Source organism: Nestor notabilis, unplaced genomic scaffold, assembly GCF_000696875.1.
Source record: "Nestor notabilis isolate BGI_N333 unplaced genomic scaffold, ASM69687v1 scaffold2010, whole genome shotgun sequence".
Lineage (NCBI taxonomy): Eukaryota > Metazoa > Chordata > Aves > Psittaciformes > Psittacidae > Nestor > Nestor notabilis.
This window is the reverse complement of record NW_009911371.1, coordinates 80,816-94,920: the sequence shown is the minus strand read 5'-3', so window position 1 is coordinate 94,920 and position 14,105 is coordinate 80,816. Positions and strand designations below refer to the sequence as shown.

Below are 14,105 nucleotides of genomic sequence, written 5' to 3'. Positions count from 1 at the left end.
GAGCGGGGGGGCTGCGCCTCGGGAGGGGCCGGGCTGCCTGAAGGACCTTTGTGCGTGTGTGTCCGTGCGTGTATCTGCGCCCCGCCGCCTCCCGTCGGCGATAAACCCGGAATCTCCCCTTCCCCTCCCGTGTTTTCCGCCTCTGCAGAGCAGGCAGCAGCAGCAGGCACGCTAGTCGAAGATGTCGGGTCAGACGCTGACAGATCGCATCGCAGCTGCTCAGTACAGCGTTACGGGATCCGCCGTAGCCAGAGCCGTCTGCAAGGCCACCACGCATGAAGTGATGGGGCCCAAGAAGAAGCACCTGGACTGTGAGCACTTCTTTTCTGTTTCCCCAGCAAAGGCCCGGGGTTAAGGAGGCTGACCGCTGGGCCCCTTAGGGTGCCTTTGGGCCACCTGGCTGTCACGCTTCCAAAACACAAGGGTTATGAGAAATGTCCGTGAGAGGATGAGTTATTATTGCATTTCTTCTCTTATTGCATAATGATGCTTTTTCGGCCATTTTTCTTTTTCTCCTCATGACCTCTTGCCTTTTATCCAGAAAGGCAGTGCAACGTGTGCCTTGTGGAGCAGGGGCTCAGGAAGATGGGAGGGAATCAGGCACAGGGCAAAACGGACACGCGTTTGTCACGGCCTACTTTAGTCAGGATTAAGCTAGGCAGAGGCATAAATGCTACTCCAGGAGCTGGCCGAGCACTGGTGGGAGTGCGGTGGTCTCCACAGCAGACTTGTGAAGGTGTTTAGGTGATGGTGTGCTTAAATGGCAAAGCACTTGGATAACACTATGCTGTAGACTGAGGAACCTTTGGGGAATTTAAACCTTGTTGTGCTGAGGTCCCAAATATGTGACAGAAACTTCATAAGATGCCCAGTAGTTTGCATCACGTTTTATTGAAGATGGCTGGTGGCTTTGTGTCATAGATTTATGATCTGTTCTGGGCTGGTATTAGATAGTTAATGCATGAAATAATGTTGAAGTCAAAATGTTTCTTAGAAAGCAATGAGCTAGTGACGTTTTGTCTTGTCAATTTCATTTTCAACCCACTCAACTGTCAGTCCCTGCTTGGAGACACCAAGGAATAGAATGGTGAAAGAATTTAATTAACACCATGTTAATTGGCCTTGTTTACCAACTGTGTCCAGCATCGAACTCAGTAGATCAACATCAAGTTTTAAGGTCTAAGTTAAGTGTTCTTCCCCTTGGGTGGGGGTTTTTTTGGGTTTGTTTTTTTTTTTTTTGGACATGGTAAGAAGTATCTTCAAGTAAAGAAAGGCAGGTTTTTATACCAAGCTGGCCATTACTAAGTAATGCTGATGCAGGTGCATTTAAGTACAATTCTGATTATGTTGTATTTCTAAAAAGGAGGTAGTGTTACTTCTGGAAAACAGTTCCAGATTTCAGTTCTAATGACTTCGTAGCTAACCCTTGAAGTGGCAAACAGCATGTTGTTCTTCCAGTATATCTAAATACTCTTGTATGTATTTCTGAGAGATGCTGATGTGAGCAGCATTGGTTGAAGACTGATTTGAGTCTACACCATTGTTTAAATAGATCAGCTGTCTTGATATCACCATGCATTCTCTCTCATTTTCTTGTATGTTTCAAAAAATCTTTGTGGTTATTGATGTCTTCTGTGTCGTCGACCCTTCTTAATCTGTAGCTTGTGTCTGGACTGTCCTACTGTATCTGGTACTAAAAGCTTTAGCTTAAAAAAAAAAAGAAAAGAAAAGCATAGCTCATGTATTTAAAAGCATGCTGTGTCTCTGTGTGTACCTATACACACACACATGTGTGTATACATATATAAAAATAAAATACTGTCTGTCTATTGCAGGATTAAATAGGCAGGTGCTATATTATTTCCTGTCTGGAAAGGGATTGTGTTTGGATATTGGTGCTAATATTACTACTTAGGAAAACAAATGTGGGGGAGACTGAAGCTGGTAGCATTCCATGCAATTTCATGCCCACCTGCATGTAAGACACAAGAGGAAGAGAAATGGTCATTTCCTGGGAAGATTTCTGTTCGTTTTTCTTTCTATTTTACAATCTGCATGTAACAGTTGGGAGTTTAAATATCTGGTATTAAAGAGAGAATCTTGTCAGTGGGAGATATGCACTTTCAAAATTGTGGAAATCGGGTTGCAGACATCCACAAAAATGAACATCAGGTTCATGTTTGAAAAGAAAACAATATTCTCAGGATCTTAAACTGCAGGCATCCCATAACTATGAATTGAAAGGCAGTTCCTTGCACTCTGACGTATATCTTGTGGACAAGTGTTAAAATGGGCTTTATATGTTGTAATGAGAGAGTAAATTACAAGTTCATCCTCTGAAAGAGCAATGCCCCATGTGTGCAGGCAGTACTGCTAGGTGGAGGTAGGTCTGAGCTACACAGCCCCATTTCAAGTTGGATAAGTAGCATTTAAAGACATGGAGAAGCAAATGAAAGGTAAAACTTGACAAAGCCTTAAGATGAGGTTTGAGTCAAGCTGTGAAGAATTTAGGCAAAACTTCAGGTACCAGAGCTGGAGTGATGCTTTATAAAGAGCTGTAATTCTAGTATTGGTGTGGGGGTTCTATGTTCTTAGGGAACACCATAATTTTATGTAGTGTCATAGTGGCCAGGTATCAGGTCACACAGCCTATCTTCCACTGCCCTGCTTAGCAACTGGGCTTTGTAAATTAAATGGGGAGATCAACTGTTTAACATGAATTAAGTAGTCATGTGAGCATGGACACAATGATGCCTGTCCTCATCTGTTTTCTGCAGATGTTAGTTACAGAAGGTTATGGAAAGATGATAGATGACAAGGTGTGGGGTGGATGTTTGGTTTGGTTTACGTTTGGGTTTGTTCTTTTTTTTAGTGAGTACTACTTAGAGAGAATTTGCTCTGAGGAATAAAAAGCATGATCTGTGTATGAGTGCGTTCTTGTGAGGAAGGGAGAGAACAGAATGAATGTCTTCTGTGAACAAGCACTGAGCGGCTAAGTGTTTACCTCTGTGTAGTTTTCTATACTCGTGTAGATTTCAAATACAGGCATTAATATTGATATTGTGCAGTGGCTGTCCTTTGGCTCTTCATGCTGCATATGCTTGTTGTGCAAAGAAGCACTGGAGTATGATTAGGTTGCTGTCATATACAGGAATAATTGCTGGGAATTTCCAGCAACTGCTGGAAGTAGTGCCAGGTGGCGTTAAATGTATTTCCCAAGTCCCTGTGGGGGGAAAAAAGGAATGTAAATCTAGGATGCTCTGATGGCTTGGAGCATGCTGTTGCAGTTGGCATGTTAGAGCTCTGACCCTTTTGGACGTAACCAAATTGTTCTCATCTTAAAGTTGTCTTAAAGTCACCTCAATAATACGTATTCATGTTCGGCTCACCAGGTTGTGTTAAATAAATTACAATCCGATACTGCAAATGAGGAAGGCATTCTCATGAAAAAGTGGGGATTAGCAGCTTGATTTTGATGCAGTGAGACGCGCCATTGCAGAGTGGGTGAGTGAGATATATGGGCTATGTTACCAGTATATAAGCTGTGCTAATTCAGTCGGGAATGCAATCCCGGTGCACAGCATAGAAGTTTCAATCTCAGAATTGTTCTAAAAGATGGGTTAAGGCTTCACCGAGGGTTTAATTGTGTGGGGCAAGTAAAAGGCAGCTTCCAGCCTCAGATGGGGTTGACTGATGGAATCAACAGGGAGAAGCATTTGGAGAAAAGAAGTAACTTGATTTTCGAATCTTAAAGCATGCAATAGATGAGGGAAAAGTAGGTAGACCTGAACTCAGCTCCCTTTTATAAGGGATGTTTATCAGAAAGAGACTGTAAAGCTTTCATTTAGGGAAGTGAATTGGAAACCAGTGAGGCTTTTACGTCTGCAGTTGGTTGTAACAAGTTCCCGATTCTGAAAATGCTTAAAATGGCTGGGATTTTCCTTGATTTATTTTGTCGAGTGAATTGTTTTGCAGCAGCAGGAAGTTCTGGAGTGTGTATTCTACAAATACCATGTGATGCCTCCTTACTTCTTTAGAATAATTCTTACAAGGTAGAAGACCCTTCTGGAGGGCTGATCAAGAGCTAGAAGATTTTCATGAAATGTGGAAACAAAGCAAATGAAGATCAGGACTCAATTTTCTGTGGCTATGGAGATGACCCATGTACCTGTAGTAACATCTTTAGACCCTAAGTCTAATTTTGCATGTTTATATGTGGCTGACAAACGAAGGCTCTAAAAGGAAATTTATAGTCTAATTCATGCTGGTAACTGAACTGCAGGGATGGTGTTGGTGTTTTGTTCCTGCAGTGTCTCGCCTTTCTTCTGTGGACTGTGGGGATGACCTAACAAGTTTGAATCATGGTGGTCTCTAGTGTTAAAACAGAACTAGCTGTTGACCAAAAGCAATGGGTTAAGCTTTTTTCCTAGGCTCAGGAAAGTTGCTACATCCCATAGGTTAGTCTTAGAAACGTCTGTCTCATTCCCGAGGAATATGTCTGTTTTTTGGGAGAGGTGGGGGTCAGTGGAGCTATTTTGACTCAGGAGACTTCAGTGACTATTAAGGTTAACTTGGATGCGTATTTCGTAAGTTGTTTGTTGTTGAAATGATCTGGGGAGTGTTCCAAGTCTGTTGGCACTCAGGGCCCTTTCCTAGTGGGGGTAGCGCAGACATACAAGTACTGCATTGCTCTGCAGTCCGGGTGACACTTTGTATTTACAGCTGTGGAAGTATCTTCAAGAAACTTGCCAAGAATGGAGTCCCTGTACAAACTGAGCTTATTCCTTTGCACATTACTGATGAAACTACTTTACTACTTTTGTATGTCTCACTGTATCTTGTATTACAGTAATTTGTCAGGGTTTCCATGTATGAAAGAACTGACTTACTTAAAAGTTAGCATTAGAGATCGGCTGTAATACAGTGTCTTGGTTTTACTGGTCACAGCTGGGGTGTATTCTAAATTGTGAACTCCTCCTTGTCACCCCAATGAATTTCTTTCACACCTGGAAAGAAAAAATACAAGCAAGCAATTGTTTTCTTTAATTCATTGTTTGATATTGGATTAACACATTTATTTGTGTATGCGTGTATAAGGACCTGCCATCAGTCTCTGTTTCTGTCGGCTTCTTCCGTGTTCTTTCCCAAAATGGGGTTGAAGACTCACTTAATTTGGAGGGGTGTGGATCTCTAAAAAGGGGTAGAAAGATCTGTTATGGCTAAAGGGAGCTAATAAGAAGGCTTTTTTGATTAGTTGATCTTGAGTATTTCAATGGCATTAACTTCCAATTTCCCCTGGCCCTATACTGTTTTTAAGGCATGTGTAGTACCAAGAGAAAGCTATCCTTTAATTAAACTGAGACTTTGCTAACTAATAATTTTTCAAAATATGTTTCAAGCTGGGTGGAAGTTTGAATTCATGTTAAGAAACAAAGGTTGAAACATGGGCAGGATCACTTGATCTTGTGCACCTGAGCTGTTCTGTATTTAAGTCTTCTTATGGTACAGTGCCTAAGGAAAGTAAAGGGAGAATGAGGAAACAGAAGAGTGGGTAGACAGTGTAATATTAAACTTTTTCATCTAAACAGTGTAACTTGATAAAGCTAGACTGACTAGTCCTACCCTTCCCCCTGCCTTGGCTTTTCCTCAGCTGAAAGGCAGTTTTCAGTAGTCATCAAGATCATTCTGTTGAACATGCTTTGTCAAGGTCATGGATGACAAGTTCTGGGACCACTCTGGTCTTTCTGGTGTACTGACTTCCACTAGTAGACCTTAAAAATGGAGTAGCTGTATCTTTCTTTGAGGCCTCTTGTTCATGAGATGTTCAGTATGACAGTGACCACTCCATAGTTTTAGCCTGATTAACTATTTAGTAGTTGAATATGTTTCATAATAGTTTCAGTGTTACTCCTGTAGGTGCTGGGTGGCAGCAATTGCACTTCTTTTAAACAAACAAACAGATCTGCAGTGGATTTCCTGTTTGGTTTTATTTGATCCACGCCTCTGATCTTTCAGCCTGGCTCTTAAACTCTCCATCTTCTGTGTATGCCTTATCTGGGCCTGTCCCACTAGTGGGGAGTTCTGTGTAGTCTGTGAGGAAATGCTCTGTTGGTGTGGTTGGTCCATGCTTCTGTGTCTCTGCCCCATGAAGTGCTTAAAGGTAAATGGCAGTTCTTTCCCTTTAAGGATAACCGTGAAGGGCATAGAGCAGTTTGGATGCTATTCGTTGCTTCATTGCTTCTTGCTGGATGGAGACATGAGTAGCCAAAGAGGAGAATTTGTTGCTCAATTTTTCCCCACTTCTGAAGAAATGGTAATATGGTAAAGACACACTTACTTCTAGTATTTTTTTGCCTATGTTCAAGATACTGGAGGCTACTTTGCTCTTCCTACGCTACCACCTTCCGCTGGTACTGGGTGTCTGTGGCAAGGTATTTGCTGCAGGAGTGGCCACTGTGAGAAGAGACTAGGGCATCCTCTGTGCCAGACACAGCCGGTTCCACAACAAACTCACCATTGGACACAACTGAGCCCATCCAGCAAGCTTATGGCATGTCCAGGAAAACGTACTTAAGAAAGAGCAGAAAAGACTGGACAGGCAGAGGAGGAGGAAGGAAAACATGGGAAATGACAGAGGGAACATCAGTGTTGGAGGCAGCACAGAATGTATTCCATGGTGCTGGAGTAGATATCCTCTACAGCCTGTAGAGAAGATCTCTGTTCTCAGAGGTCACAGCTGCAGCATTCCCTCATCCCCCAAAGACCCTTGCCATGTGCATCCAATATACCCCAAAGAAAAGAAAGTGAGAGACCTTCCTCAGTCAGCTGTGGTATGAAGGAGCTGGCTCCAGTGTTTCTGGGGGTGGGGAAAATTGGGGTTGCGGGGGATGACATTATATCCCTTCTTTAGTCTTACTATATTCTAAAGATGAATCAGTGGTACCAAACAGTATCATTAAGTGAACATGCCTTGTTCCTTTTCAGAGCTTCTTTTCAAGTCACAGATCACAATGTGGGCAAGGGTGGAAAAGCACAAGTTCTGGTGTGTGCCTAGGGGAAATAGAGCAGTCTCACCAGTGAGTGTTTGCTGAAACTTCAATCTTCAACATGTGGCAGGCAGATTAGGAACAATATTCTGCCTGGCTTAGAGAGAGGGGTTTCAAGTACCATGAAAACTAAAAAGCAAGGAATAAAGCAAGCCAGGAAATCAGGATCTGAATCTCGGCGCAGGACAGCAAGACCGGGTCATCTAGCATGGGACTGAACCCTGAACTCGCACTAAATGATGTGCTAAAAGAAGCCTTCTTTGCAGGCAGTGATCTGTAGCATAGGGTTTTCCAGCAGTATCTTTGTTTCCTCTGAGTCAGCAGTACCAGCAAGATTGCAGTGTGAAGCTTCATTGGTAAGTTGATATTAGAGTATCCCACCCCAGCAGACTCAGCATGGTTGCTTGATTTTCCTACTGGCCAAAATTTTGCTTGGATGGGAGCTTAGTGGCTTAAATAAAATCTGAAAAAAACCCCCAGATGTTGGCAATTGCTAGAAGGCAGTCAGAATATTTGGCAGAGGCTAGCTTGTCCCTCTGCGGAGTATAGTTAAGTCTGCTTTTTTATGAGTCTTGCAAACTGCATGCTAGAAACTGAAAACTGTTTTTAACACTTTTATTCTTGCTATTTTGATCACATTTACTTCTGCAGAGCTGTTTGAGAACACTGAAAATCAATACAAAACATGTTTTGCATTGGTGCACTCGATGTATATTCAACAGTCATAGCTGGTAGCCAGTGGGATGCTTGTGCTCATTAAAAGTTCTTCTCCTTGGATTGTGAAATATATTTGCTGAAGCAGTTGAGCATTGTAGTCACTAGGACATGGAATATAGCAGCAATCTGGACTAGTGCCTCAGATGGTATTGGTTATCGGCCTTGAAATGTCACCATGACTGTAGGTGGAATACTTGAACAGTGTTTTCTAGGCTGCTGCCAAATGGTGCATCCACTGGGTGTCTGAGGCTTGACACTTAGTGCTAGGCGCAGTATAGGAAATGCAGTGCTCTGTATTACCACTGACTTCCAGACAAACCAAGTCTAAATACCCTTCTGTTCCTCCTGCTGGCCTAGGATAATGTGATCTCATGCTTTGTTGTAGATTCTGTCTGTATCTTAACTTAGTTTAATGAAAGGGATTGAATGAAAAGTCCTGGTTTCATGCTAATGTTGTGTATTTATGCAATCTGTACCCTGGCCATTTGAGCTGAGGCAGTGTGTTAGTTGGTTGCCTTTCCTAGAGTCTGTTTGTTCTAGCTACTGCTAAAACTCAAATTTCTTGCAGAGATTTTTCTGAGTACATAGAATCATAGAAGCAACTAGGTTGGAAAAGACCTTTAAGATCATCAAGTCCAACCATTACCCCAGGGCTGCCAAGACCACCAGTAAACCATGTCACTGGGGGCCTCATCTACATGGTTTTTAAACACTTCCAGGGACAGTGATTCTATCACTTGCCTGGGCTGTGAAGAATTTTTTCCTAATATCCAATCTAAACCTCCTCTGGTACAGCTTGAGGCTGTTACTTCTTGTCTTGTTGCTTGGGAGAAGAGACCGATCCCCACCTCACTACAACCTCCTTTCAGGTAGTTGTAGAGAGCAATAAGGTCCCCCCTGAGCCTTCTTTTCTCCAGACTAAACTTTTTTTACTTGTGCTCCAGACCCTTCACCAGCTCCATTGCCCTTCTCTGGACCCACTCCAGCATCTCAATGTCTTTCTTGTAGTGAGGAGCCCAGAACTGAACACAGGATTCATGGTGTGGCCTCACCAGTGGCAGGTACAGGGGGATGATCACTGCCTGGGCCCTGCTGGCTACACCATTTCTGATACAGGCCAGGATGCCATTGGCCTTCTGGGCTGCCTGGGCACACTGCAGGCTCATGTTCAGTGGCTGTCAATAAGCAGCCCCAGGTCCCTTTCCACCGAGCAGCTTTCCAGCCACTCTTCCACAAGCCTGTAGTGCTTTGTGGTTGTTGGCATCTCGGTTGTTGTGGTCCAGATGCAGGAGCTGGCACTGAGCCTTGTTGAACCTCATACCGTTGGCCATAGCCCATCAATCCAGCCTGTCCAGATCCCTCTGCAGAACCTTCCTACCCCTCAGCAGATCAATACTCTCAACCAACTGGGTGTCATCTGCAAATTTGCTGAGGGTGCTCTCAATCCCCTCATCCAGATCATCAACGAAGATGCTAAACAACACTGGCCCTAACACCAAGTCCTGAGGAACACCACTAGTGACTGGCCGCCAACTAGATGTGATGCCATTTACCACCATTCTTTGGGTTCCAGCCAGTTTCCAACCCAGCAAAGATTCCTCCTATCCAGGCCATGAGCAGCCAGTTTCTCCAGGAGAACGCTGTGGGAAACAGTGTCAAATGCTTTACTTAAGTCCAAATAGACAATGTCCACAGCCTTTCCCTCATCAACCAGGCGGGTCACCTTATCATAGAAGGAGATCAGGTTGGCCAAGCAGGACCTGCTCTACATGACCCCATGCTGACTGAACCCGATCCCCCCATTTCCCCACACATGCTTTGTGATCTCATGATCATTTGCTCCACGACCTTCCCCGGCAGGGACGCCTCACACTTGACCATGTCGCCCAAGACTCTGTTGAACTTGGCTTTGAACACTGCCAGGGATGGAGCATTTACAACTTCTGTGGGCAACCCATTCCAGTGCCTCACCACCCTCACTGTGAAGAACTTCTTCCTTGTATCTAACTTCCAATCTTCTTCCAAGCCCACTAGACCAGGACTGCTGACAGATGATGGACAGTGGTTTAGCAAGCTCCTTTGCCAGCTCATTCAGCATTCTTGGGTCTAACCCATCCAGCTTCATAGACTTGCATACGTCTTAAGTGGAGCAGGAAGTCACTAACCATTTCTTCCTGAATTAGTCAGTTCTCCATCTCTGCCATCCAGCTCAGGGAACTGAGTACCCTGAGGATGGCTGGTATGACTGTTAAAGACCGAGGCAAAGGCAGCATTAACTACCTCAGCCTTTTCCTCATCCTCAGTCACTAGGTTTCCCCCAGTATCCAGCAGAGGATGGAGGTTCTCCTTGGCCCTCCTTTTGCTGTTAATATATTTGTAAAAGTACTTTTTAATATCTTTTATGGCACTGGCTGCATTTGGTTCCATTTGTGATTTCACTTTTCTAACTTTCTCTCTATGTAACCTAACAACATCCTTACACTTTTCATGGGGTAACTGTCCCTTCTTCCACAGGTGATAAATTCTCTTTTTTTTCCTGAGTTCCAGCAATATCTCCCTGTTCAGCCAGGCTGGTTTCTTCCCTGCCAGTTTGATTTTCAGCACATAGGGACTGCCTGCTGCTGCGCCTTAAGGATTTCATTCTTGAAGAATGTCCAGACTTCCTGGACCCCTTTGTCCTCCAGTAATGTTTCCCAAGGAATTCTGCCATCCAGCATCCTAATCAGGCCAAAATCAAAGTCTAAGGTGGAGATTTTGCTGACCTTCTTCCTGACTTCTCCAAGGATTGAAAATTCAAGGATTTATGATCCCTTTGCCCAAGACAGCCTCCAACCATCACATCACCCACCAGCCATTCTCTGTTTGCGAACAGCAAATCTAGCCAGGCACAAGCTAGATCTCCCCTAGTTGGCTCACTAAGCAGCTGGGTTAGGAAGTTATCCCCCACACCCCCTGAGAACCTCCTGGATTTCTTGTTCTCTGCTTCTTATGCTCCTTAGCCATTCCATCTCTTACCATAGCTCTGCCACCATGCAGAGCAAATCATCAATCTGCTGACATGTTACACAGCCACCATCTAACATCACCAACAGGCTCTGGTACTCACTACAGCCGGATGCCTGGACAGCTACTTATTCATGAGGGACCCCTGTCTGGGTCTCCATGTCCTTCCCAGCCAGCAGAGAAGACTTAGTTTTCTTTGCTTTCTGCTGAGAGGATGCCATCCTAGAGCACTGTCTCAAAGACTGCTGACTGAGCTCACCTCTGCAGCCTGCTGGGCTGCTAGACCCTTTCCACTCGCCCTGCCCATGCAAACTGCTGCGCTCCTGGTCACTCATGCTCCTAAGGGCAGTGTTATATCCGCTTGGGGGGTGCTGTCCCTCCTGGCAGCAGGGGTGACACTGCCGTCTCTCTCAGTCAGCAGAGCTACCATCTCCTTGGCAAGACCTGATGAGGACTTGGGGCTCCTTTGGTAGTTCTTGCTGTTCAGGATTGAGACTCCTGGATGCTGCGTTTTCCCCACATTCCAGTGCTGAAGGCATCTTCCCCACAGCTACTCACCTTGGCAACTGATCATGCTTGAAGGCCACCAAGAAAACACATGCAGCTTCTCTTATGTTCAGAGAACTCCAAGTTGCTGACAGGATGTGTCTGCAACTTGGATCTGCCTTGTGGTACTCAACTCTTTCCTCAGTTGAGCTAAGATTGTTCTACCATGTATTTAAAGGACCAAAGAACACATCTTTCCAAGAAAGTGTCTTAAACTTTGCTGTCCTAAAGCGGCGAGGCAAGACTGTGGCTTGACTACTGAAAGTGTAGTCGATGACTTCAAATTGACTCTTGGCTTGGCACAAGCACAGATGACACAGTGTCAGCAGGTGCTTCCATGGCAGATGGTCAGCAGTCAACCTGCAGAGCCTGGCAGGCTCCTAGTGCCTCTGGTATAGTTTTGTTATATCTCTTAAGTCTCTCTGATAGTTTACTGAATGTTCTAAAATGATCCTCCATAGAAGTGAGAGGAAGACATGACTGCTCAAAGCATGAATAAAACATGCTGACTTGTCGCCCACATTCTTAAAGTGTATGCAAGTTTACAAGTTTAGAGGGAGGTCCTCAAAATAAGGCAGCGATCAGTTATCTCGCCACAGTGCAGGACTGCACTAGCTATACCGTACGTCCTTACGCATAATGGAAGAGCCCACATAGATGCACTTAAGTGGGAGTTCAAATCTTTTTTAAAAGGACTGCTACTTTCACTTCTCTTTTCAGAGAGTGTAGGATTTATATGAAAGGGGGAAGCCAGCTGGCCTGTTTCCTGGCATGGGAGGCTGCTGTTTCTCATTATGTAGAGGTCAAATATAGACAAAAGCTTTAACATCCGATTGCATTAGTTCTTTAGCAACCCTGGAGTTTTAAAACCTAACTTTTTCAAATGCAGACTTGGGTCTGGATCTTGCTGTGTGACTCTGGAATTCACAGTAGAGTTATTTGGCCTGTAGCTCTTTAAGTTTTATAGCTTCACCTATTTATAGGACCATGTACTTTCTGCTAAGGGGCAGCAAGAGGAAGTCAGCATATCCAGTGTGCCAGGGTTTTGAAAACATATACATTTTGTCATGACTGATGTTTCATTAGTGGCATCTGAAACAGAATGCTGTTTTTATGTGTGAGCCTTGCCTGTGACTTTCTGATCTGGTCTTTCATTCTAAGCCATATAGTCTTTCTAGTTTTGCTACACTTGATTTCAACTTTCAATCGCTCTGTTATTTGTGAATGGCAAGAGTATGAATATGTGAAGTTTGCTGTGTTTGTAATAGGTGAGTTTAAATAACTTCCTCTTGTTTATCTAGAAGCTCAAAGTTGCTTAGGCAGTACTGTGAGAAGCTACCTTTCAAAACTGAACTCCATATTGTGCTTAGGAGCTTAACTGACACTTCTGGGTGTTCCAGTTTAGGCTCTGCATGAAGCTTTGCTGCCTGAATGTGAGCCTGCATGATTGATTCCAATTTCCCCATTCATCAATAGCTTGATGGGAGGCTTCCACTGTTAGTGGCAAACACATCTTCCAGAAGCACTCATGACTTGGAACTGTTGGATAGCAACTTACTTTTGTCAGGTGTTTTAAATATTAGTAGTCCTAACTGCATCTTCCATCTCTCAAATAGATGTTCTAGTGAATTTTACAGGACTTCTTTTCAACATCAAGAAGTCTGCAGTGTATGAAAGGCTGCAGGCTCATGTTGAAGAGTGAGATCTGGTAGTTGATGTTAGGTTTTGGTTTTGTTGGTTTTTTTTTTACATTTCTGAGACTTAAACTCACACGTCTGTGCAGCAGAAGGAGAGGATTCTTGTTTAACTGGTGTAGGACAGGCTGCTTCCAATGTCTTTTCAGTTTCAGATCTGTAGTGGATCACAAATTGCTGTTCTGCTCAGAGCTGATAGGCTAGTGACAGTTTCACTTCTACAAGCTTGTTAAAAACAACTGGTTTTCTGAAGAAATTAGATCATTTGAGATGGAAAGCATTAATCAGGGTTCATTCTTCTTGGAATAAAAACGGAGGGAGCACAGCAACTCAAATAGCTTATGTGCCATACTTCAGTTGATCACCACTTTCTGCCAGATATGGTTGAAGTGTAAGATCAACCCAACATGTAAAGGCTGATTAGATAATGCTCTAGTGCAGAGATTACATTAAATGACCCCACACTGCTGAGGCAAGCATGAAATTTTTACTTTTCTAGTTTGGCTGTGCTGTTCTGGATAAAACTTGCAGTTGATCCTGTTACTGATATTCCAGTAAACAGCCAAGTGACAAGACATAGGAATTGCTATAATCAATAGGCAATGTTAGGGGTTGTTCACCCTCACGGAAGGATAATCACAGGCCACAGCTGGAATCCATGCTTGCATGGATGGAGAGAACAATTCTACCCCTTTAGAGGAAATTGCATAAATGCCTTGAAGGCTTGGCAGAAGATTGGCTGGTGGCCGCAGTTTCATATTTCTTCTCTAAACTAATGTGTACTTTGCTTAAGGCCTTCAGGTTTGAATTGCTGAAGGAAATGGCTTGTAGAATGAGGTCTGAGATCTGCCTTGTGGGATAAAAAATCCTTTTTATGCAAAGTTATTAGTCAAATGCTTAACCCAAACACTACTTGTAATGTTAGTAGGGTTTTTTCCACATCCTTTCCTCCCCTAGATTTTGGCATCTAAGGTTCCATATTACAGTAGGATGGTGAATAGCATTTCTCGAGAGAATTGCTTATAACCATTGGTCGGTGTCCACCAAATGCAAACTAGCTTTTTGTATATCTTAACTTATTGAGAACTGTGCAAAAAGA

At 43.7% G+C, this 14,105-nt stretch overlaps 1 protein-coding gene across 1 annotated transcript in view; it reads left to right on the top strand.

The window, feature by feature from the left end:
- Nucleotides 1-181: 181 nt before the first annotated feature.
- Nucleotides 182-14,105, top strand: part of SNAP91 (synaptosomal-associated protein, 91kDa) — a 70,206-nt gene continuing 56,282 nt past the window's right edge. The window contains exon 1 of the mRNA XM_010014288.1: nt 182-311. Coding sequence (XP_010012590.1) covers nt 182-311 — 130 coding nt within the window. The remainder of the gene's footprint in view (nt 312-14,105) is intronic.